Source organism: Bubalus kerabau, chromosome 7, assembly GCF_029407905.1.
Source record: "Bubalus kerabau isolate K-KA32 ecotype Philippines breed swamp buffalo chromosome 7, PCC_UOA_SB_1v2, whole genome shotgun sequence".
Classification (NCBI taxonomy): domain Eukaryota; kingdom Metazoa; phylum Chordata; class Mammalia; order Artiodactyla; family Bovidae; genus Bubalus; species Bubalus kerabau.
The window spans coordinates 89,752,329-89,779,498 of NC_073630.1; the positions used below are offsets into that span (position 1 = coordinate 89,752,329).

General features: G+C 37.2%; 1 protein-coding gene across 1 annotated transcript in view; it reads left to right on the plus strand.

The window, feature by feature from the left end:
• Window positions 1-26,823, plus strand: part of LOC129657107 (alpha-S2-casein) — a 34,401-nt gene extending 7,578 nt beyond the window's left edge. Inside the window, exons 12-18 of the mRNA XM_055587415.1 lie at window positions 478-504; window positions 2,212-2,235; window positions 2,327-2,371; window positions 3,461-3,580; window positions 20,525-20,633; window positions 20,953-21,095; window positions 26,818-26,823. Of these exons, the coding sequence (XP_055443390.1) occupies window positions 478-504; window positions 2,212-2,235; window positions 2,327-2,371; window positions 3,461-3,580; window positions 20,525-20,633; window positions 20,953-21,095; window positions 26,818-26,823 (474 nt within the window). The remainder of the gene's footprint in view (window positions 1-477; window positions 505-2,211; window positions 2,236-2,326; window positions 2,372-3,460; window positions 3,581-20,524; window positions 20,634-20,952; window positions 21,096-26,817) is intronic.
• The last annotated feature ends 347 nt before the right edge of the window (window positions 26,824-27,170 follow it).

A 27,170-nucleotide genomic window follows, 5' to 3' on the forward strand; every position in this document is an offset into this window, starting at 1 on the left:
CTGGAGTGGGGTGCCATTGCCTTTTCCGAAATTTCATAAGTAAGACTAAAATGTATCATTTCAATTTTTTCTTAAGGTATCTGCCAACTCCTCTCAGGAAGCAAGTCAAAACCACTTACATTAAATACAGTTAAGAAATTACTTTTTATGTTGTTAGTTATAAAATATTATTTATTTGCATAAATATAATCAGGAGACAATGTGGTTATGCATACCAGTCAGATAAAATGTATTTACATATTTATTGATTCATTGATGAGGTATGTTTTTCATCATTCACTTAAGAAATATGCATTTAGCCAGCATTATGCCCTTTACATTATGTTAGACTCTTGGGATACAACAGTGATTTACAAAGCAATAAAAATAAATTGAATTATTCTTTATAAAAGAGGAGTTTTTCTAAATATAGTCAAAAGGAAATTATGTATAGACAATACAGTGGGAATTAAATGTCTAATTCTTTTATTTTTTAAGGAAAATTCAAAGAAGACCGTTGACATGGTAAGATATTATTTCTATATGAAGCTATTTTAATTAATATTTTCAAAATCTAATATCAATAATTAGGCTTATCTGAAACATTCTGCTTTTAATAAAATAGAGTTATATTTGTAAGTTATTTAAAAATATTATTTTTCTCCAGCACTTAACTCTGTTCCTCTCAATTGTCTTGAATTCTTTCAATTAAGGCCTTCCATGTGAACAAGACTTTTCTATATCACAAAAGTTTTATATTATTTCCACTGCTTCTTTCTTTTTTTAATCAAATTTTTACTATTTTTGAACTAGATATTTTACTTCAATTCTTTTTTACCTATTATACTATTATTCTTTTTGTAAAATGAGAAAGAACTAAAACTCCACAAATGTTAAAATTATACTGCTAAAAATTCAATTTCTTGGTCCCCAAATTTTGACTATTTTTTTATTTCTCCCAAAATCTTCTAATAGTTCATCCAGTGAGAAAATATATACTTTTAAAATAAACAACCAACTAGTTTATTGCACTTTTCTGCTGTTAATTATTTTAAGCACATTAGGTATTTGCTAATGCTTAATTTTTTAACAGAACCACATCAAAATAGCTAATAAAATAAAGAAAAACACATGTAAGAAAAATACACAGATTCAGAGTCATTTTAGAGATCTGAAAGGCAGTATATCCAAAGGGTTGAGTAGCTGTTCTAGCCATGCTATTGACAATGTTCAGCTGGACCCTGATTCATTGATAACAGGCATTTTTCAAATAAGCCAATGCCAAATAAACATCCTGTCAACTGCCTTCACCATAGTTCTACCCTGAATCTCTCTGGTTGTTTAGGGGGTTGAATACTGGATTGGGTTATGGGTTGTGTAAATCACAGTTACAAAAACACTTGCTGTGTTAGAATGAGTCTAGTGGAAAAACGCAATGGGAAGACATCCCAGGAGAGGATGAAACATGGATTGTGGCCCACAGTCTTATGGCCTGAGGCACAGTCCAACATCAACCTCATTGAGAGCTTTAGGAGCATGCCTTATCTTTTCTTTCAATTTGGGGGTCCATACTCATTAAAAAGGGCTTCCCAGATGGCGCTAGTGCTAAAGAACCAGCCTGCCAATGCAGGAGACAAGAAACACAGATTTGATCACTGGGTTGAGAAGATTGACTGAAGAAGGGCATGGCAACCCATTCCAGTATTCTTGCCTGGAGTATCCCATGGACAGAGGAGTCTGGCAGGCTATAGTCCATAGAGTTGCAAAGAGTCACATAGGACTGAAGTGACTTAGCACGCAGGGAGGCACAGCCATTAAAAAAACAATGGTCTTCCCAGAAAGGATATGCAAGCTCTGCTACATACCTCAAGAGCCTGCTTTGTTTTAGTTTTCCCTCTTTTTCTCCCTCTCTCCTCTACTCCCTTGCTTTGCATCTGCTATACTCGATGAGAATTTGACATTATATGAAAAATATACGTAAATGGAAACTCAAAACATACTTTCAGTCAGTCAGTTGTCATATGGACACAGAGAATGCTCTGATAATGCATATTCAAACTCATTAAATTCATAATAAATTTCTATAAAATAGCACTTTGTTACTTGATAGCAGTGATTTAGCCTTGAATTGTTAAAAATAATTAGCTCTAGTTCTCTACTGTAATGATGCAGACAAAATTACTGGTGGGCTATTCAAGTAAAGCTGATTTTCTTTTTTTTTTTTTCCATAAGGAATCAACAGAAGTATTCACTAAGGTAAGTAATTTCTCTTCAAACAAAATTAATTACATGCTATCCTATAATATTTGCTTTTGTATTTATTGCAGTTTATTTTTATTATTAACAGAAAACTAAACTGACTGAAGAAGATAAGAATCGCCTAAATTTTCTGGTAAATTTTTACACAAACATTTGAGCACACTAAGATTCAGCTTGGACACCACTGAACCACAATCCTCTCAACAACAACAAAGCAAAACAAAAAAACTCACATTTTTTTAAACAAATTCTAATTTCTATAAGTCTTCCTTATACTTTATGAAAACTATTGCAAAAACATTCTCCCATTGTACCAGCTGTACTATTGCCACGTATCCACCAGTCATTCTAAAAACTCACTGACTTTTCATTTTGTAAAAATAGGAAATTATCCTAAAGACAGATACCACTGTGTTTAATCTCTATAATAATCTATAGTTATACCCACATAAATGGTTCAAAATAGAACACAGAGGAGAGGGATATTTAATTACAGAATGCTGCTGCTGCTGCTAAGTCGCTTCAGTCAAGTCCAACTCTATGTGACCCCATAGACAGCAGCCCACCAGGCTCCCCCGTCCCTGGGATTCTCCAGGCAAGAACACTGGAGTGGGTTGCCATTTCCTTCTCCAATGCATGAAAGTGAAAAGTGAAAGTGAAGTCGCTCAGTCGTGTCCTACTCTAGCGATCCCATGGACTGCAGCCTACCAGGCTCCTCCGTCCATGGGATTTTCTAGGCAAAAGTACTGGAGTGGGGTGCCATTGCCTTCTCCGAATTACAGAATAGGTGACAGGCAATATATTATCATTTACTTCTATAAAATAAATGACACTCAGAGATTAACAATTGGCTCAGTGTCGCAGATTCTACTGAGTTAAATCACACATTCTATATGACTCTAAGGACTAAGGTATTTCCACGAGGTATGGAAAAGAAGCTGCAATCTAAGACACTGTTAAGAAATTATCCCCTTTCCTTCTTACACAAATATTTTTTTCTTTTTTTCCCACTTAAGCATTTTGGCACTAGAGATTGAAATAACCAAAGAATATTTTTAAACCTACCATTTATTTTATAAAAGTAAACATAATTTTATATGAATAAACTTTACTTTGCTTAAGTCTGTTTGGTATCATTTAGAATTTATCCAAGTAAAACTTTATTTGGTTAGGTCCAGGTGTTCTGACACATGGGAAAATGGAATAATTATAATTTTCCTAGAAAAAAATCAGCCAGCATTACCAGAAATTCGCCTGGCCCCAGTATCTCAAGACTGTTTATCAGTATCAGAAAGCTATGAAGCCATGGACTCAACCTAAGACAAACGTTATTCCCTATGTGGTGAGTTCTCCCTTTTATTTTTAATTTTAAAACTGAGTTGTCTTTTGTAATAAAAATAAGACAGGGAAATGAAATATGGAAATAAAATTCTAAGTTCTAAAGTAAAAGCTAAAACAAAATTAAATGAATGTTCTAGGCTGGAAATTGAATTATAAATCATATAGGATGAATAGAGCTACAATAAGCAGAAATAATTAGCATGATACATTGTGCTTGCATTGGATTTAAATTTCATAAGTATTTGCTTATTTCAGTTGATTCTATAGCATTTCCTGAAGGTGGGTCAGCATAGAAAATATTACTTCCATTTCACAAAAGTATCTGAAATTCCAAAAAGTAGCCCGACCAAACTCTAATTAACATTTCTCCTTTGTTTCATTTTTTAAAAAATGTGACTGAGGAAATGTATTTTAACATAAGGAATAAGGGAGAGAGCAGGAAATTGAACCTAGAGAACCAAAAATTTAATATAAAAATATAAGATTGGAATCCAGAAGACCTGACATAAATGAACTTTTGATTTGGGGCAAGTCACTTCATTTATATGGATTTTTTTAATATGATTTACTTCATTGGATATACATATAGCATTTAAAGATATCTTCCCCATGATTAGAGAAAATAAGAATTTAGTATCTGTAGTTTGAATATAATGTGCCAAAATTTTTTCTAAATATTTCCACAGAGTTGTAAATATTCATTTTGTTTGTTATTATAAGCAATTAGCTAAAACATGTTATTTCTTTCTCTTTTAAAGAGGTACCTTTAAGATTCTTGAATTAACTGCTTCTACCTGGTTATGGTAAGTAGCTTTAGCCTTATAATTTAAACAATAACTGGGATTTTTGTGTGAAGGATGACTAATATTAAGTAATATACATACGTGTTAAATTGCTTCAGTCATGCCTGACTCTGTGTGATCCTATCGACTATAGCCCACCAGGCTCCTCTTCCATGGTATTCTCCAGGCAAGAATACTAGAGTGGGTTGCCATGCCCTCTTCCAAGGGATCTTCCTGATCTAGGGATCGAACCCATGTCTCTTACATCTCCTGCATTGGCAGGCAGGTTCTTACCACTAACGCCGCATGGGAAGTATATAGCTTCAACTTTAAGTCATACTTGGTTTATGAAATATTTTAAATTTTGCTTATACCTTCTGGATTCACAAATGTAAGTGATCTGTATATTTGCATGCATTTTATAAATATTTTGAAAATAAATTATAGAGAAGGTTCTCTATAGCTGATGATAAATTCAGTCAGAAGCAAGAGCTCTGGGTGGAAATTGTCACAAGCATAATGGTCACAGGGATGTTAACCTGTCACCTTAGAGCTCAGACCCAGAATTTCAGTTTGGTGAAAGATATGCAATACAGTTTTCGTACACAAGTTAGTTTAAAACAAGCATTATTTTCTCTGGAAAAAATCATTATTTTTTTAAACACATAAAACCTACTTCTCCTAGTGATTCTCTTTGACATTTTAAACATTGCCTGAAAACCATGATGAACAGTCAAGGAAACAAGTATACATCAATGTTGCTTTTTTGTGTAGTAACTTTCTCTTTGATATTGTCCTTGCAGTATATAAGTCATCTCCAATCTCAGCATTCTGTCTCACTCAAGATTTCTTGTTCTTTGTATATGTTCTGCAATAGGACAAAGTAGGTTTCAGAGAAATCAGTAGTAACAGTGGTAGTAACTTATTGGCCTTGCAATGCTTGTCACAATCCTAAGCCCTTTGCCTATATTAAATTTCATGTTCACAAAAACCTACATCAGATCAGATCAGTCGCTCAGTCATGTCCGACTCTTTGTGACCCCATGAATTGCATCACACCAGGCCTCCCTGTCCATCACCAACTCCCGGAGTTCACCCAGACTCACGTCCATCGAGTCAGTGATGCCATCCAGCCATCTCATCCTCTGGCGTCCCCTTCTCCTCCTGCCCCCAATCCCTCCCAGCATCAGAGTCTTTTCCAATGAGTCAACTCTTCCCATGAGGTGGCCAAAGTACTGGAGTTTCAGCTTGAGCATCATTCCCTCCAAAGAAATCCCAGGGCTGATCTCCTTCAGAATGGACTGGTTGGATCTCCTTGCAGTCCAAGGGACTCTCAAGAGTCTTCTCCAACACCACAGTTCAAAAGTATCAATTCTTCGGCGCTCAGCCTTCTTCACAGTCCAGCTCTCACATCCATACATGACCACAGGAAAAACCATTGCCTTGACTAGATGAACCTTTGGTGGAAAAGTAATGTCTCTACTTTTGAATATGCTATCTAGGTTGGTCATAACTTTCCTTCCAAGGAGTAAGCGTCTTTTAATTTCATGGCGGCAGTCACCATCTGTAGTGATTTTGGAACCCAGAAAAATAAAGTCTGACACTGTTTCCACTGTTTCCCCATCTATTTCCCATGAAGTGATAGGACCGGATGCCATGATCTTTGTTTTCTGAATGTTGAGCTTTAAGCCAACTTTTTCATTCTCCACTTTCACTTTCATCAAGAGGCTTTTGAGTTCCTCTTCACTTTCTGCCATCAGGGTGGTGTCATCTGCATATCTGAGGTTATTGATATTTCTCCCGGCAATCTTGATTCCAGTTTGTGTCTCTTCCAGTCCAGCGTTTCTCATGATGTACTCTGCATAGAAGTTAAATAAACAGGGTGACAATATACAGCCTTGACGAACTCCTTTTCCTATTTGGAACCAGGCTGTTGTTCCATGTCCAGTTCTAAATGTTGCTTCCTGACCTGCATACAAATTTCTCAAGAGGCAGACCAGGTGGTCTGGTAGTCCCATCTCTTTCAGAATTTTCCACAGTTTATTGTGATCCACACAGTCAAAGGCTTTGCCATAGTCAATAAAGCAGAAACAGATGTTTTTCTGGAACTCTCTTGGTTTTTCCATGATCCAGCAGATGTTGGCAATTTGATCTCTGGTTCCTCTGCCTTTTCTAAAACCAGCTTGAACATCAGGAAGTTCACGGTTCACATATTGCTGAAGCCTGGCTTGGAGAATTTTGAGCATTACTTTACTAGCGTGTGAGATGAGTGCGATTATGTGGTAGTTTGAGCATTCTTTGGCATTGCCTTTCTTTGGGATTGGAATGAAAACTGACCTTTTCCGGTCCTGTGGCCACTGCTGAGTTTTCCAAATTTGCTGGCATATTGAGTGCAGCACTTTCACAGCATCATCTTTCAGGATTTGGAATAGCTCAACTGGAATTGCATCACCTCCCCTAGCTTTGTTCTTAGTGATGCTTCCTAAGGCCCACTTGACTTCACATTCCAGGATGTCTGGCTCTAGGTCAGTGATCACACCATCATGATTATCTGGGTCATGAAGATCTTTTTTGTTCAGTTGTTCTGTGTATCTTGCCATCTCTTCTTAATATCTTCTGCTTCTATTAGGTCCATACCATTTCTGTCCTTTATTGAGCTCATCTTTGCATGAAATGTTCCTTTGGTATCTCTGATTTTCTTGAAGAGATCCCTAGTCTTTCCCATTCTGTTGTTTTCCTCTATTTCTTTGCATTGATCACTGAAGAAATATTAAATTTCATGTTCACAAAAACCTACATAGCCAATATTATTAGCCACGTTGAGATAAGGAAACTGCTGCTGCTGCTGCCAAGTTGCTTCAGTCGTGTCCGACTCTGTGCGACCCCATAAACGGCAGCCCACCAGGCTCCCCCATCCCTGGGATTCTCCAGGCAAGAACACTGGAGTGGGTTGCCATTTCCTTCTCCAATGAATGAAAGGAAAAGTGAAAGTGAAGTCGCTCAGTCATGTCCGACTCTTCGCAACCCCATGGACTGCAGCCTACCAGGCTCCTCCGTCCATGGGATTTTCCAGGTTAGAGTACTGGAGTGGGGTGCCATTGCCTTCTCCAAAGGAAACTGAGCCCCATGGAAATTAAATAACTTGTTCATGATCACCATGTAAAAGTGGAAAAGCCAAGAATCCAACACAGATTTCCAATTCTAGTATTCAAACACTCCACTATTGATGTCAAGCTACAACCCAAGTCCAACTAGGGGATTTTTTTAGAACACTTTTTTGGCTTTAGGTTATGTTGTCACAAACTTGATTTGCTTTGTCATATCATTTTTTCCCTCCATATGATGAAAAGGATCAGACTACTTCGCAAAATAATTTTCTGTGAAGAAAAAGAATAACTATTATGAATATGAGCTGAATATTCAGTTGTGTTTAATAAATAGCCTTTTTCACTTTGCTATCATTATTTATATACTTATTCTGCATTTAAAAAAAATGATCATGTGTTCCATAATGTGAGAGACATGAAGGAGATAAAAATAAGGTACCAAACTTATCCTCATTAAGCTCTATTCTAGACAAAGTCACAGAAATGCAATGCAAGGTGCCAGATGTAAGTTAGAGACATCAGAAATATGTGGTAGTACAAAAAGATCCAGTGATGCACCAAACGTAAGTCCTAAAGTAAGTCCTTTCAGATAATTAGAAATAGGCTAAGCAAAGCAATGGCAAAGGAAAAAAAAAAGGTATCAAACTGATAGAAAAATGACAAAAGAAACAGAAACCAAAATTGCAAGTCAGTTTTAAAGAATTTAATGATTTTAGCAATTTCTTAACGTATCAGCCCATTGTCATTTTGCATAATGATTTTGTTTTATTAAAATCTAGATTTCAATTAGGTTAAAAGGTTTTAGGTGCAGGAAGCAATAACATTTTATGTTTAATAAATTATTTAGAAAATAAGAATAATTAAATGTTCCTTCAAAGTTGCTGAAGTGTAAATATTTCCACTTTATAAATAAATATAAATATTAATACTACTTTTATTTTTTGGATTAAAGAAACTGGCTATCAGTTTTCACTCATACATTAAATTATTTCACAAATAGTTATTAAAATCCTACCATGTGCTAGGTTATCATGTTGAACACTAGAAAATATTAATAATAGTTACAAATAATAGCATTTTGGATACATGTATATGCATGGCTGAATCCCTTTGTTGTTCACTTAAAACTACCACAACAATGTTAATCAAATATATCCCAATACAAAATAAATTTTAAAGTTTGAAAAAAAAATAATAACATTCTGCTAAACTAGTATGGATGAGTATGTGTGGGTTCTGTATACAGACATACATTATTTCTTGAATATAGATTGATAGGTAATGTAGTATTCTGTTTTCCTTTTCAGGTTGGACTGGAAAATCGATCTTCTACAGTTTCACATCTACCACTTTTCCTCATACAACCAGAATGTTTGGAGTGGCACATCAATAAGACAAATCGCAGAGTATTTCCTGAATTATTTATACTCTCCCTGTTAGTTTATATTGAATATACTGGGTTTATATGGTGGTTTCATACAAACTTAGCTGATGATTATTTAAAATCCTTTCCCTACTCTTTCTGAGTTATAGAAATATTTTTCTTTCCCTCTGAAAATAAAATTTCAAGTGCATTCTTTGGTGTGTAATCATCATTTCCATCGTCATACTGGCCCATGAGGCTGTGGATTATAATATTGTTTGTTGTTTAGTTGCTAAGTCATGTTCAACTCTTTGCAACCCCATGACCCACCAGGCTCCTCTGTCCATGGGATTTCCCAGGCAAGAATACCGGAGTGGGTAACCATTTCCTTCTCCAGGGGATCTTTCTGACCCAGGGATTAAACCCTGGTCTCCTGAATTGCAGGTAAATTCTTTTCTGCTGAGCCACCGGGGAAGGCTTCATGGATTATAATATAAAGAGTCTTATAATATAAAAGAGTCCTAGCAGTAACTCTGAACCAGCTTGACTACCATCAAAAGAACCATACACTTTCTGAGTAATTCAATCTTATTTCTCATAAATATTATATTCTCCAACCACAGCTAGGTTTACAGTATTATTAAATCATCAGTCTACCTTTTTTTTTTTTTTTTACTTTGTGCTCATTATCTGCCATAGCATTAACCCCAAATGTTCACCAGCGGCTTCAGTCCTCCTGTCTCTGGTCACCTTATCACACTAAAGAAGGGAGTCAGGCATTGGAAACATAAATCTTCCAAAGCCCCCTATTAATGGTATTAACAACTGGAGAAATAGCAAAAACAAATGAGTTCATGCATGGAACATAAGAAAACTCTAGAAGGGTGACATATCCAAAGAAGACAGAGAGATAGGAAACTTAAAGGAAAGTGAATTAAAGAGGAAAGAATAAAGATGAAAGCTATTTGAGCTTAGAAATTTCTGTGAAATATTTGCCTGTGATGGGAAGACATTGGAGGAGTTTTCATAGGCAAGTGACATTATATGATATGTATCTTTGATGAAAAGATTTGAAAATTGGAGACTTCTTCTTTGATTCAGTAGACTACTCCAGTCCTTTAACCTTCTCATTGTACTCCATTCTTTCCAAGCCCTCTTAACCTCACTTTTTTTTCCTATTCAGGCTGAACACTGAAGGGTTTCTCAGAAGAAGGGTACACATGCCATATATTTTGAAAGAGTGGAAGGGGTAGAAGCTAAGAGAATTTTACTTTGTCTTCATAGAACACTCCATCCCTTAACACTCTGAATATATTCCATTCTATTTCTTATTCGCCTCACTTCCTTTCTTACACAGCCCAGACTTCACCCTTGATTTTAAGTATCATTTTGATAACTCATGTAACTCTTCTGTCCCTCTGCACTTAGTGCTATTGGAAAGCATGCAACCATGAACTAAATTTCTACTGCTACTTCATGCAAAGCAGCTGAATACTAAAGTAAGTTTGTTTTTTAAACATTTCTAAACATGTTAGTCACACAGAGTCAGACACGATTGAAGCAACTTAGCAGCAGCAGCAAACATGTTAGTCATGAAAGACTGCTTATCAATCTTTGTTGTCTTGGCATTAGAGTTAGCTGCCTTCTTCAACTCTCTCTAAACTCCTACTTATCTTACTGAAAAAAAATTACCTTTCTAATGTATTGACAAATATTGAGTTTATCAATCCTAAACACTATCCACCTCACTAGCATTACACTTCACTAACTTGATCTCAATCTGAACATAACTTTAACTGTCTCCTTCAAATCTCAAGGGCTGTGGTGATCTTTCTCTCATTCAAAACTAATAGCTCCTCTGGTGTTTTTTTAAATTTTCCCTGTACTCTATTCTGTTCAGTGTTATTCACTGGGCAAAGTAATAAAAATGATTATAACATCTGAAACTTATTATAACATCTGAACAGCTTATGTGCAGACTTCCCTGGTGGCTCAGACGGTAAAGCGTCTGTCTACAATGTGGGAGACCTGGGTTCAATCCCTGGGTTGGGAAGATCCCCTAGAGAAGGAAATGGCAATCCACTCCAGTACTATTGCCTGGAAAATCCCATGGACAGAGGAGCCTGATAGGCTACAGTCCATGGGGTCGCGAAGAGTCGGACACAACTGAGCGACTTCACTTTCACTTTCATTTTCAATTATCTTTATAACTATTAACAATACTCTTATATTACTAATAACTCTTAATATTATTATACCTTATGGATGAGGAAATTTTAGCAAACAAAAAATATGTTTGTCTTCAGGGGCAACATTCTATTTGGATCTATTGATATTTATGTCCTGGTGATTCTTACAATTGTCTTTATTTAGCTATTTCTTACTGGAAATACTCCATTTCTTTCTCCTACACAAATATAAATGCTCTCTAGGCCTCTGGCCTCAGCCACTTCTTTTCAATTTCAACATATTTTTTCCTAAATCATATTGTCCACTTTAAACATTTTAATTGCCACATACAATTGGCTGATTAAAATCAGCTCCTAATTATTTAGATAAATTCAGCTCTAAATTACTGTTCCCCAAATTTAGACATATACGCAGTTGACTTCTAAAACCCTGTCTATATTTGTTGGCTTTCCAAATTAAAATATAAGCAATATCAGTGGCACTGTGTAAGCAGACATCAAGTCCTCAGTAATCAAAACATTATCTGACACGAATGAATTCCATATATTCCATATACTCCACACCTAATACTTTATTTGTTTTGTTGTTTTAGTCGCTAAGTCGTGTCTGACTCTTTCTGACCTCATGGACTGTAGCCTGCCAGACTTCTCTAATCATGGGATTTCCCAGGCAAGAATACTGGAGAGGGTTCCCATTTCCTTCTCCAAGGCATCTTCCGGGATCAGGAACCCAACCGGAGTCCCCTGCATGGGCAGGCGGATTCTTTACCACTGAGTCATTAAGGAAGACTGATGGTAATATTTTATTACCACAGATTAAACTGGAACACAGTATTCATTGTAGCTGCTTTTTTCAATCAACAAATAATCTTCAAGGATTTGTCAAACACTATCTAGATGCAAGTTTATATTATGGGTACAGATAGATACCTAAAGAGTCTCCTATAATTGAAAAAGACTTAAAACATATGAAAGCAGGAAAACACATTACAAAACTTTGGAGATGGATTGCATACTTAAGGTAACAATAGTTAGTGGCATATCTTTGTGAAGTATTTCTCTTGTAAATTAAACATCTTGACATTTCCAAGAGCATAGCAGTCAATAACAACGAATAAAGTATCCTATTTCCATTATTACAAAATAGCAAGATATGTTCTGCTCTATCTGTATTCTGAAGTCACCTAGCATTTGTGGATATTAGCTTGTACATAACAGAAGAGTACTCTCATGTTTATTCATGTCTATTCTTTCCACCTGTCAAACATAATCTGCAGATTTCCTAACTTGTTGACTCACAAATTAATGGACTTAATAATACTAATTTTCAGTGTAACAGTCAGAAATAGAGGGTCAATGAAGTTTACATGTGGGCTTCCCTGGTGGCTCAGATGGTAAAGAATCCACATGCAATGTGGGAGACCTGGGTTTGATCCCTGGGTTGGGAAAATCCCCTGAAGGAGAATTCCAACATCTATATAACTCACTGTGGTCTGATGGCTTCTTTTTATCTTCATAATTTTTTCTTGACTTTCAGTGTATCTTGTAACTCTCTTTACTGAATGTCAGACATATGTTATCGCTCAGAATAAGATGAGGAAAATATTTTATGCTTGTATATGAGCACTTTTTGTTCCTTCTTTGAGGACTTTAGTAGTGGGATTTGTATTAATTGACTCCACAGAGAGAATATTATGCACTTGAAGAAAGGATTCTCTTGCTCTGAATAAACACTGCAGCCAATATTATGATTCAAGAGTGTATCAAGCTAAATAATTTCATGTTTCTCCGATGATTACTTGAGCACTGCCAACCAGTATGATATTGTCACGCGAGTGTATGTTCCTCGGTTCTTTGTCTCGTCACAACAAAGATTTGGAGCAACGGACATTAAAGCCCTCAGCGCGTCACAGCTCTCGGGTCTTGGACAAACCATGCTACAGCTCTTAGGCAAATCAGTGTTACGGCTCCATTTTATTTAGAAGATAGCAGGAGAATCCAAGACTCGAAAAGAAGAGGGTGGAGGAGTGCGTGGAGAGGGAGGGAGAGAGAGAGAGAGAGAGGGCACGCACGCGGGAGAGAGTCCGTGAGAAAGCGCTTTGGCTCCTCCTTTTATATGATTTTTTTCTCCACCTGGTCCTGCCCTATGCAAATTGGGCTTAGCCAGGAGTGCTGTTTGTTCTGCCTGAAGTTTTCACTCTGGTCCTCAGGCCTTCCTTTGACCTTTCTTGTCTTTTAGTCACCACCATTTTGGACTCCTTTTCCCTATTCTATCTACCTAACAATATCATATTGCCGTTTCTTATTCAGTACTATGTATAACTGGAGATACTGTGGTCAATAATAAATTCACAGGATGGAGGGGCTCTTCTAAGTTTTAATGATTATAATTATTTTGGTAGGTAATTAATATTTGTAACACTCACAATAAACTGTGGAAAATTCTGAAAGAAATGGGAATACCAGACCACCTGACCTGCCTCTTGAGAAACCTGTATGCAGATCAGGAAGCAACAGTTAGAACAGGACATGGAACAACAGACTGGTTCCAAATTGGGAAAGGAGTTCGTCAAGGCTGTATATTGTCACCCTGCTTAATTAACTTATATGCAGAGTACATCATGAGAAACGCCAGGCTGGAGGAAGCACAAGCTGGAATCAACATTGCTGGGAGAAATATCAATAACCTCAGATATGCAGATGACACCACCCTTCTGGCAGAAAGTGAAGAAGAACTAAGGAGCCTCTTGATGAAAGTGAAAGAGGAGAGTGAAAAAGTTGGCTTAAAGCTCAACATTCACAAAATTAAGATCATGGCATCCAGTCCCATCCCTTCATGGCAAATATATGGGGGAAAAGTGGAAACAGTGGCTGACTTTATTTTTTAGGGCTTCAAAATCACTGCAGATGGTGATTGCGGCCATGAAATTAAAAGACGCTTACTCCTTGGAAGGAAAGTTATGACCAACCTACACAGCATATTAAAAAGCAGAGACATTACTTTGCCAATAAAGGTCCGTCTAGTCAAGGCTATGGTTTTTCCAGTAGTCATTATGGATTGAAAGTTGGACTATAAAGAAAGCTGAGTGCAGAAGAATTGATGCTTTTGAACTGTGGTGTTGGAGAAGACTCTTGAGAGTCCCTTGGACTGCAAGGAGATCCAACCAGTCCATCCTAAAGGAGACCAGTCCTGGGTGTTCATTGGAAGGACTGATGCTGAAGCTGAAACTCCAGCACTTTGGCCACCTGATGAGAAGAGCTGACTCATTTGAAAAGACCCTGATGCTGGGAAAAATTGAGGACAGGAAGAGAAGGGGACAACAGAGGATGAAATGGTTGGATGGCATCACCAACTCAATGGACATGGGTTTGGGTGGACTCCAGGAGTTGGTAATGCACAGGGAGGCCTGGCTTGCAGCGGTTCATGGGGTGGCAGAGTCGGACACAACTGAGCAACTGAACTGAACATAAGAAGAGAGACTATACTGTTAATTTTTAAATGATTTGCTTTTCAATTGTATTCTATACTTAAAATGAAATAAAGCATAAGATTCCTTCACTGCAATTACCAATTGATGCAAAAAAATCAGATAAGTAGTGTATATTTGGTCTTCCCAGGTGGCTGCACTGGTAAAAAACCCAACTGCCAATGCAGATTCGATCCCTGGGTCCTGGGTTGGGAAGATCCCCTGGAGGAGGGCATGACAACCCACTCCAGTATTCTTGCCTAGAGAATCCCATGGACAGAGGATCCTGACTGGCTAAGGTCCATAGGGTCTAACAGAGTCAGACTTGACTGCTGTGATTTAATACACACACACCTAATGCATATTTGCAAAGTGCATTTTGGAATTACATTTAAACTTCGCTATTTTTATGGTTCCGAAATAAGCAAGTAACTTAAAATCAAATCAGAGAATTGATAGGTTTTTTTTTTTTAGTTTTAAGTTCAGTTCAGTCGCTCAGTCGTGTCCAACTCTTTGTGACCCCAGGAATTGCAGCACGCCAGGCCTCCCTGTCCATCACGAACTCCCGGATTTCACCAAAAGCCATGCCCTTGGAGTCAGTGGTGCCATCCAGCCATCTCATTCTCTGCCATCCACTTCTCCTCCTGCCTCCAATCTTTCCCAGCATCAGAGTCTTTTCCAATGACTCAACTCTTCGCATGAGGTGGCCAAAGTATTGGAGTCTCAGCTTTAGCATCAGTCCTTCCAAAGAACACCCAGGACTGATCTCCTTTAAGATGGACTGGTTGGATCTCCTTGCACTCCAATGGACTCTCGGGAGTCTTCTCCAACACCACAGTTCAAAAGCATCAATTCTTCAGCGCTCAGCTTTCTTCACAGTCCAACTCTCACATCCATACATAACCACTGGAAAAACCACAGCCTTGACTAGACGGACCTTTGTTGGCAAAGAAATGTCTCTGCTTTTGAATATGCCATCTAGGTTGGTCATAATTTTCCTTCCAAGGAGTAAGCGTCTTTTAATTTCATGGCTGCAATCACCATCTGCATATCTGAGGTTATTGATATTTCTCCAGCAATCTTGATTCCAGCTTGTGCTTCTTCCAACCCCGTGTTTCTCATGATGTACTCTGCATAGAAGTTAAATAAGCAGGGTGACAATATACAGCCTCGATGTACTCCTTTTCTATTTGGAATCATTCTGTTGTTCCATGTCCAGTTCTAACTGTTGCTTCCTGACTTGCATATAGGTTTCTCAAGAGGCAGGTCAGGTGGTCTGTTATTCCCACCTCTTTCAGAATTTTCCACAGTTTATTGTGATCCACACAGTCAAAGGCTTTGCCATAGTCAATAAAGCAGAAATAGATGTTTTTCTGGAACTCTCTGGCTTTTTCCATGATCCAGCAGATGTTGGCAATTTTATCTCTGGTTCCTCTGCCTTTTCTAAAACCAGCTTGAACATCTGGAAGTTCATGCTTCACATATTGCTGAAGCCTGGCTTGGCGAATTTTGAGCATTACTTTACTAGCATGTGAGATGAGTGCGATTGTGCGGTAGTTTGAGCATTCTTTGGCATTGCCTTTCTTTGGGATTGGAATGAAAACTGACCTTTTCCAGTCCTATGGACACTGCTGAGTTTTCCAAATTTGCTGGCATATTGAGTGCAGCACTTTCACAACATCATCTTTCAGGATTTGAAAGAGCTCAACTGTAATTCCATCACCTCCACTAGTTTTGTTCGTAGTGATGCTTTCTAACACCCACCTGACTTCACATTCCACGATGTCTGGCTCTAGATGAGTGATCACACCATCGTGATTATCTGGGTCATGAAGAGATTTTTTATACAGTTCTCCTGTGTATTCTTGCCACCTCTTCTTAATATCTTCTGCTTCTGTTAGGTCCATAACATTTCTGTCCTTTATCGAGCCCATCTTTGCATGAAGTGTTCCCTTGGTATCTCTAATTTTCTTGAAGAGATCTCTAGTCTTTCCCATTCTGTCAGACTAATAAAGCCATAGATACTTTTATTATTCTAAAGAAGAAAAATATGAAATATATTGTATGTTTTCTGAAACAATCAGTTTATAACATTAATGTTAGTAGGGTCAACCAACATGAAGTTTCTCCTTTGGGCCTGCCTCATGTATGTTTCTTTTGCATGGGTAAGTAAATGGACTTTTAAAATTGCAGCAATAGTATAATCATCAAATAATTGTAGACAGCGATTCTACAATTGTATATTGTAGTTATAGCGTTGATAATGATGCAGAGACATGTTAATGAGTATGCAGTTTATTGTGCCAAACTTTTCAAAAAATATTTTCAAATGCCAAAATAATAAAAGTTGTGTAATCTGAAAATGAATAAGCAGTAAGGAAAAGAAGTAAATTCAGAAAGGCAGTGGGTTGGAGGAGAATAAAATTATAGGGAACCAGAATTCCAGGCAGATGATCTTAATAGTTTACATCTTCAAATTATACAAAACTGGATTAGGCTTCCTCTGGAAGTGAAGTCCCATTGCTGGAGGTCTGATGTAGTTGTTATTTTTCAGTCACTATGTCTGACTCTATGACCCCATGGACTGCAGCACTCCAGGCTTCTCTTTCACTATCTCCCAGAGTTTGCTCAAACTCATGTCCATTGAGTTGGTGATGGCATCCAACCATCTCATCCTATGTTAGCCCCTTCTCCTCCTGCCTTCAATCTTTTCCAGCATCAGGGTCTTTTTCAATGAGTTGGTTCTTTGCATTAGGCGGCCAAAGAGTTGGAGCTTCAGTTTCAGCATCAGTTCTTCCAGTAAATATTCAGGGTTAATTTCTTCAGGATTAACTGGTTGGATCGACTTGCAGTCCAAGAGACTCTCAAGAGTCTTCTCCAACACCACAATTCAAAAGTATCAGTTCTTCAACTCTCACCCTTCTTTATGGTCCAACTCTCCCATCCATACATGAATACTGGAAAAACCATAGTTTTTAACTATATGGATCTTTGTCAGCAAAGTGATGTCTCTGCTTTCCAAAATGCTATCTAGGTTGGTCATAGCTTTTCTTCCAAGAAGCAAGCATCTATTAATTTTGTGACTACAGTCACCGTCCAGTGATTTTGTAGCCCAAGAAAATAAAGTCTGTCATGGTCTCTATTGTTTCCCTGCCTATCTGCCATGAACAGACATCACCAGATGCCATGATCTTAGTTTTTTCAATGTTGCGCTTTAAGCCAACTTTTTCTCTCTCCTCTTTTATATTAATCAAGAGGCTCTTTAGTTCCTCTTTGCTTTCTGCTGTCATAGTGGCATCATATGCACATCTGAAGTTGTTGATATTTCTCCCAGCAATCTTGATTCCAGCTTGTGCTTCATCCATCCTGGCATTTCATATGTCTTCCCTGGTGGCTCAGACGGTAAAGCATCTGTCTACAATGCGGGAGACCCGGATTCAATCCCTGGGTCCGGAAGATCCCCTGGAGAAGGAAACCCACTCCAGTACTATTGCCTGGAAAATCCCATGGAGAGAGGAGCCTGGTAGGCTACAGTCCATGGGGTCGCAGAGTCGGACACGACAGAGCAACTCCAATCTGCATAAAGGTAAATAAGCAGGGTGACAATATACAGCCTTGATATACTCCTTTTCCAATTTTGAATCAGTCCACTGTTCCATGCCTAGTTCTAACTGTTGCTTCTTGAGCTGCATAAAAGTTTCTCAGGAGACAGGTAAGGTGGTCTGGTATTGCCCTCTCTTTAGGAATTTTCCACAGTTTGCTCTGCTCCACACAGTCAAAAGCTTTAGCATAGTCAATGAAGCAAAAGCAGACATTATTTTGGAATTGCCTTGCTTTTTCTATGATCTAGAAGATGCTGGCAATTTGATCTCCAGTTCTTGTGCTTTTTCTAAATCCAGCTTGTACATCTAAAAGTTCTTAGTTCACATACTGTTGAAGCTTAGCTTGAAGGATTTTGAGCATTATCTTGCTAGCATGTGAAATAAGCACAATTGTATAGTAGTTTGAACATTCTGCCTTTCTTTGGTATTGGAATTAAAACACCTTTTCCAATCCTGTGGCCACTGCTGAGCCTTTCAAATTTGCTGGCATATTGAGTGCAGCACTTTCACAGCATCATCTTTTGGACTTGAAATAGCTCAGCTGGAATTCCATCACCTCCTCTAACTTTGTTCTTACTAATTCTTCCTAAGGCCCCCTTGACTTCACACTTTGGCATGTCTGGCTTTAGGTAACTGATCACACCATCATGGTTATCAAGGTCATGAAGACCTTTTTTGTATAGTTTTCTGTGTATTCTTGCCACCTCTTCTTAATCTATTCAGCTTCTCTTAGGTCCTTGCTGCTTCTGTCCTTTATTGTGCCCGTATTTGCATGAAATGTTCCCTTGATATCTCCAACTTTCTTGAAGAGATCTCTAGTCTTTCCCATTCTGCTGTTTTCCTGTATTTATTTGAATTTTTCACTTAAAAAGTCTTATTATCTCTCCTTTCTTATCTCTCTGGAACTCCATAATGAATAACCATAGTGAATTAACTTTTTCCTTTGTTTTAGAAATGCTTCCACTTTATTGATGAGGTAAAACTTCTTTTTTTCATCTATGTATAAATGTATTTCGTAGGAAATGGAAACCCACTCCAGTATTCTTGCCTAGAGAAATCCATGGACAGAGGAGCCTGGCGGGCTACAGTCCATGGAATTGCAAAGAGTTGTACATGACTGAGTGACTAACAAGCACAGAAATGTATTTGTTTCTACCTTGAAGTATATTTTACATTTTAAAACTCTCTGATTTTTTGTATGCAATTTTGTGACTACTATTGCTGTTAAAATATCAATCCTATTAAACTCATATTTGATAGAAAAATGTTTATGAAGTATAAATATATTTGTGCTCGACATATTTACTGTAAGAATTTTATTTCTTTTCAATGAACAGAAGCATTAAGCAAGTTTATGCCCTTTATAGTGGATATAAGTTTTGCTAGGCCCAGGTTTCCTCCTCACGCTTTGACAAGATTTTATAACAATATTGTACTGAGTTTACTTCAACAAAATAAGTGATGAATCTGAGAAGATTTTTGCCTATATGAAAGCATAGCGGAAGAAAGCATGATCTAGGAATTACTAGCAGGAGGAGTATGTCCCAAATTGTTAGGTGACTTCTGTGCAGCAAATACTCAAAGTATCCCTATGTAGCACACCAAGACATTCATCAGTTTACTGCCATTAGAATTTTTGTTTAGTTCTTTGTCATTTTTGCCTTAATTCTGATGACAGGAGAGTGCTAAGAAAATAACAATAATATCTACCCACAAGTATGCAGTAGATCAACACAACAATCTATCAAGGAAAAGCCAAGACATATGATCCAGATGTGTACAGTTTTAACCAAATACCATTAGACATATGGCAAAGGAATAGAAAATAATTTTAAAAATGAAAACAATATGGGATACTACTTGTAATTTCTTACAAGAATTAAGATTTTAATCATAAGAATTAGAACTCCCTGATCACAATATGAATCACTGTTATGTGTCTGTCTCTGTGAACACTCTAGATGTCTATTGCTTGTGTTTTATGCATCTTACCTTCATGATCCAGGAGCAAGTATATTAACTCAGTAATTTAGGAAAGGACCCTAAAATTGGAAATAATATTATACACAATATTAAATTTTAATGAAGAAGCTTCCTACCTGTCAGACAACAACCCTGGCACAAGCAAAGAAACCTTGTCTGTTCTATCCACGTGGACACGTGGCACATGGACAGCACAAAGTAGCCACTCATTTGATTCTTTTAAAAAGTTTTTGAAAATCCATTAAGAAAGACAAAGTATCCCAAACCATTGAGGAACAATCTACATTCATTGAGAAGTTATATTGCAAAGTCTTTAGTCCCTGGGGATTTTGTGATAAGCCCAAAAGATGATATAATAGAATCTTTACTTATTAAATGTCATCACCGTCATAAGTAATATAGAGATAGGATGGAGGTAATCATCTTTAATTGACTACTTTGCTCTCCTTTAGGATTACAGTGACAACATAGGCAGTCCTTACCCAGTTAACCCATCTGCAAGTATTTCTTACCCAGTTACCCCATCTGCAAGTATTCCTTACCCAGTTAACCCATCTGCAAGTATTTCTTACCCAGTTAACCCATCGCAAGTATTCCTTATCCCATGCCAGACAGAGATTTCACTCCTCCTGTCTATCTTACAGAGACTAACCTCCCCAACGACCCTGGGAATCCTGATCCTGATACAGCAGTACCCTCAAATCCCCTGGTTTTCACTGCTCTTGGCGCTCCCCTCTACAGTATTGCTGGTCTTCCCATATCTCCTTTTTCCGGTCAACTTCCTCCTACTGGGGTTTTCCGCCTTGTTCCTGTCTCAAGTAGACCTATAGGACCTTTATACCCACCTAATGAAGCTGCACCTTCTGCAAATACATTATAGTTGAGATTCTTGTCCCACCTACTACACCCCCACCTACTGTCCCAGATGTCCAACCACTTACTATCACAGAGCCTGATGAAGCCGAGCCTGCAGCAGATGCCCTCGCTGCCCCAGAACCTCAGTCCTCTATTTCTTTTGACCAGGTAAGTGGCCTCAGTCTTAGTCCTGTGATGCATGAGATTTATAGTAGCAGGAAAGAAACAGTCTCTCTATAAACAAATATATATCCACTGAGATATTTTGAACAGCTTTTTTGAGATAGGATATAAAAAAAACTACCAATACTAAAAACGTATACTTCGATAAGGTTGGGCATGTATATACACACCCATGGTTTGTTGGCATTGCTGACTCAATGGACATGAGCTTGAACAAACTCAGAGAGATAGTAAAGGACAGGGAAAGACTAGCTTGCTGCAGTTCATGCGGTTGCAAAGAGTCCGATACGACTTAGTGAGTGAAGAACAGCAATGAAAAAAAATACCAAGATAAGACTATATTCACAATAGCCAGAAGTGTCCTACTGATTTTTTTGTTGTTGTTGTTTGTTTGTTTTAAATATTCCCACACTCTCCTTTTTCTTGTTCTTGATGTATTTTCTGTTGGTACAGATTGGTTTGCAATTTCCGGGATGCTATATAAGCAGAATCATACTGTATATACTCTTTTGTGCCTGGTTTCTTTCACTCAGCATAATTATTCTGAGATTTATCCATGTAGTTATGCATATCAATAGTTCAGTCTCTTTTTTTGCAAAGTTATGTTACATTATATGGATATATCATAATTTTTACCCATTCATTTGTTGATGAACATTTTAACTTCCAAGCTGAATACCATTTATACCATTTATTTATATCCAGTTACATATTGCATACAGTACTGGCTTAAATTGCTTAGTTCAATATTCAATAAAACTGATTAGATGGACAGCCTTGCCTTGCTTCTGATATTGAGGGAAAGAATTTATTCTAGGATATCGTTAGGTTGGTATGATTTTCACCTTTAGTAAACAGGAATGGAGAACCAGTTTGATCTAAGGATAATTTTTCCCATTGCAGAGATCAAATCATTCTGAGTGCTCAGCCATATGACCTGTGAAAACTAAGCTTTTTTACTCTGGCTGTGTAATCAATGGCTTCCCAGGTGGTTCCAGTGGTAAAGAACCTGGCTGCCAATGCAGGAGACATAAGAGATGCAGGTTCGATCCCTGGGTCAGGAAGATCCCCTGGAGGAGGGCATGGCAACCCACTCCAGTATTCTTGCCTGGAGAATCTCATGGACGGGGAGCCTGACAGGCTACAATCCATAGGGTTGCAAAGAGTCAGACACAACTGAAGTGACTTAGCACCCATGTGTGATAAAAATGTTTTTTCCTGCCAGATATTGTGCCATTTTGAGCACTAGACATTTTTTCATTTCATCTTTTCAGATGGCTCTTGACCTGACCTGAGGTGGTATCATCATATCTTAGGATAAAATATTTATTTATTTATATTGACTTATAGTTGATTTACAATATTATATTAGTTTTAGGTATACATCATTGTGATTTGATATTTTTAAAGATTATATTCCATGTAAAGTTATTACAAAACATTGACTATATTGCCCTGTGTGGTACAGTATATTCTTGTTGCTTATCTATTTTATACATAGCAGTTTGTATCTTCTAATCCCATACCCCTATCTTCTCCCTCCCACCTTCCTTCTCCCCACCAATAACCACTAGTTTGTGCTCCATAATTGTCTTTTTTTGTTTTGTTATATACAGTATTTTGTTTTAATTTTTAGATTCCACATAAGTTGATAACACAGAGACTTTGTCTTTCTCTGTCTGACTTATTTCACTAAGCATAATACTCCTAGGTCCATTCACATTGTTGCAAATGGCAAAAGTTCATTCTTTGTTATAGCTGACTAATATTTGTATATATTTGTATATATATGGAGGGAATGGCAATCCACTCCAGTATTTTTGCCTGGAGAATCCCATAGACAGAAAACCCAACAGGCTACAGTCTGTGGGGTCGCAAAGAGTCGGACATGACCAAGCTACCAATATATATGGGGTTTCTCTGGTGGCTCAGATGGTAAAGAATCTGCCTGTGATGTAGGAGATCCATGTTCACTCCCTGGAATGGGAGGATCCCCTAGAGAAGGGAATGGTTATCCACTCCAGTATTCTTACCTGGAGAATCCCATGGACAGAGGAGCCTGGTGGGCTACAGTCCATGGCTGACTAATATTCCATTGTGTATATACATACAGGTTATCACACCTTCCTTATTTATTCATCTATTGATGGACATGTACCTTGCTTCCATATCTTGGCTATTGTAAATAACGCTGTTATAAGCATAGGATAACCTTTTTAGATCTTTGTATCTATGTCTTTGTCCTCCTCTTTCCTTCAGTTTCTCTACCCTGTGAATTTTAGCTATCTTGGTCTTCCTAGGCTCCCAGCTCCATCTCCCTTCACTAAGGCCTCGAAACAATGCAAGCAGTAAGCTAAGACAATCATAGGGTTCATTTCCTCTGCTTCTTGTCTCTTAGGGATTGCTGTTCTTCATAACTGATATTCAGATCTTGAGAAATAGTTGCTTCTCATATTTTGGTATTTTTTAAGTTCATTTCAGACAAGATGGTATACTCAGTTTCTGTTACTTATTTTGACCAAAATTATAGTCCTCTAAATTTTCTTAAAAACAATGATTTAAAAAAAAAAAATAGAAGCCCTTTGTCCCTAAGTTTTAGAGCTGTGGCTATTTTAAAAAAGGAAAAGAAGAATTCCAAAGTACATGGAAGATACTCTGAAACCTGGGCACAGGCTACAGACAAATGAGTGCTTAAATTCAACAGTGAATAATTTCTAAAGTGTATTGCCACTAATTGAATACTCCTAGTAGTTGTTTCCTAGAAGGAAGTAAAGCTTTGCTTCTTGTACCCTTATTCCTGATAGAGATCAGGATCAAGTTAAATGCTTGCATGGAACTGCTCCCCAGAAGTTTGAAGAGCCATCCTTATGCTCCAATGCTCTACATATTAACATGTTCCTTTAGTATGTTTCTTTGACACAAAGCACTCTCCTTCCATCAGTCTATATACATACTTACAGTTCATGACTCACATGGAGATAAAGAGCTATTTTAGAAAGTATGGGTAAAAAGAAATAAGACTTCAGAAAAGTGGGTCTTGAAAACACTGCTAAATGTCTTAGACTGTTTCCTATATCCAAAGGAATTTATTTACCTTTATTACATAATTTGACCAGTTCTTTGTTTCCAAAAGCTAAGTCTGATAGCAGTATCAGTTTAGTTCAGTTCAGTTCAGTTCAATCGTTGAGTCATGTCTGTCTCTTTGCGATACCATGAACCGCAGCACCCCAGGCCTCCCTGTCCATCACCAACTCTCAGAGTTTACTCAAACTCATGTCCATTGAGTCGGTGATGCCATCCAACCATCTCATCCTCTGTCGTCCCCTTCTCCTCCCACCTTCAGTCTTTCCCAGCATTAGAGTCTTTTCAAATGAGTCAGCTCTTCGCATCAGGAGTCCAAAGTATTGGAGTATCAGCTTCAACATCAGTCCTTTCAATGAGCACTCAGGACTGATCTCCTTTAGGATGGACTGGTTGGATCTCCTTGCAGTCCAAAGGACTCTCAAGTGTGCTCCACTCAAGGTGCTCCAACACCACAGTTTAAAAGCATCAATTCTTCAGCAACTCAGCTTTTTTATGGTCTTACTCTCACATCCATACATGACTATTGGAAAAATCATAACTTTGACTAGATGGACCTTTGTCAGCAAAGTAATGTCTCTGCCTTTTAATATGCTGTCTAGGTTTGTCATAAATTTTCTTCCAAGGAGCAAGCATCTTTTAACTTCATGGCTGAAATCAACATTTGCAGTGACTTTGGAGCCCAAGAAAATAAAGTCTGTCATTGTGTCCATTGTTTCCCCATCTATTTGCCATCAAGTGATAGGACTGGATGTCATGATCTTAGTTTTTTGAATTCTGAGTTTTAAGCCAGCTTTTTCACTCTCCTTTTTCACTTTCATCACGAGGCTCCTTAGTTCTTCACTTTCTGCCATACGGGTGGTGTCATCTGCATATCTGAGGTTATTGATATTTCTCCTGGAAATCTTGATTCCAGCTTGTGCTTCATCCAGCCCAGCATTTTGCATGATGTACTCTGCATATAAGTTAAATAAGCAGAGTGACGATATAAAGCCTTGACATACTCCTTTCCCAATTTGGAACCAGTCTGCTGTTCCATGTCCAGTTCTAACTGTTGCTTCTTGACCTGCATACAGATTTCTCAGGAGGCAGGTAAGGTGGTCTGGTATACCCATCTCTTTCAGAATTTCCACAGTTGGTGGTGATCCACACAGTCAAAGGCTTTGGCATATTCAATAAAGCAGAAATAGATGTTTTTCTGGAACTCTCTTGCTTTTTCGATGATCCAGCACATGTTTTCAATTTGACCTCTGATTCCTCTGCCTTTTCTAAATCCAGATTGAACATCTGAAACTTCCCAGTTCATGTACTGTTGAAGCCTAACTTGGAGAAGTTTCAGTATTACTTTGCTAGAGTATCAGATGAGTGCAATTACATGGTAATTTGAACATTCTTTGGCATTGCCTTTCTTTAGGATTGGAATGAAAACTGACCTTTTCCAGTCCTGTGGCCACTGCTGAGTTGTCCAAATTTGCTGGCATATTGAGTGCAGCACTTTCACAGCATCATCTTTTAGGACTTGAAATAGCTCAGCTGGAATCCCATCACCTCCACTAGCTTTGTTTGTAGTGATGCTTCCTAAGGCCCACTTGACTTCACACTCCACGTTGTCTGGCTCTTGGTGAGTTAGTACACCATCATGGTTATCTGGGTCATTATGGTCTTTTTTGTATAGTTCTTCTGAGTATTCTTGCCACTGCTTCTTAATATTTTCTGCTCCTGTTATGTCCATACCATTTCTATCCTTTATTGTGACCTCATTCTTTTATCCTTTCATAAATCTTTTCCAATTTGACTGTTATAAATATTCGCTAGACAGGAAAATGGCAAGGCTTTATTTGACTGTTAACCACATCAGGATTTCTGCTAAGATGACATCAGTGCCTACAGTAGAATTGAAGACCTAATTTGATAGCTTTTACTATTGTTGGTGATGCCTCTTAACAGAAGCTATTACAAAACAAATTTAAGACTTAAATGTTGAGTTAAACCTTTTCTACTGTCATATTCTTTGAGGTTTTTATTTTACTATAAGATAAAAGAGTATTTATTAGTGAATTAGTTCAAGATATTCCAAATTTTTTTATTTTATTTATTTTTTAAATATAAATTTATTTATTTTAAGTGGAGGTTAATTACTTTACAATATTGTATTGGTTTAATACAAATTTAATACTTTCATATTTTCAATAAACATTTATATTTCTTTTCTTACTATATTAATGAGAATTCATAACAGGTAAAAGAAAGAGTACTACTTTTCTACAAAAGTTTTTTAAGACAGAGAAGGAATTCTACTTCAAGTCATTCAGTATCAGGAGACTGGTGATCTGATCCCAACACTCCCACACAAAATACTCTATATAATATATGCATGCATGCAAATAAATCATAACATTGAATTAACATTGCATTTTAAAATTGTTATGAGAATGCATAATAGCTATAAGAAGATAGAGGAAAACAAACTTGATTCTCTTAAATGTGACTTCTAATAGTAGCATGGATTTATAGATAACCATTCAATATAGTCCCTTAATGTTAAAATCATAATGCACCAAGAGGAATTTTCTATAGCCATTTGATACTTTTTATACAAAACTAATATGTTATCTTTCTTTTTTAGGAATAATTGGAACAAGAATCACTGAAAGCTAAAAAAATTTATTTTCTTTTCAAAGACTACCATTCTGTTACATTAAAAATATATTTCAATAAAAAACATTTAAATAATCAGTCTCACCATACAGGTTTGTTTGTGATTTTTTTTCATTGGATTTAATTTATATAGAAATGATATTTATGGCTTATTTTTTTTCCAATTCACAATTTTAAAAGGTTACTTCTTAACTATGTAAATAATAATTGTCAGAGATTTAAACATCTGATGGCAATATGTGCTTTTCTTTTGAATAAACCCTATATAAAAAATACAACACAAAAAGAATTTTTTTATTTTTTGTTTCCAATTTGTTTCTT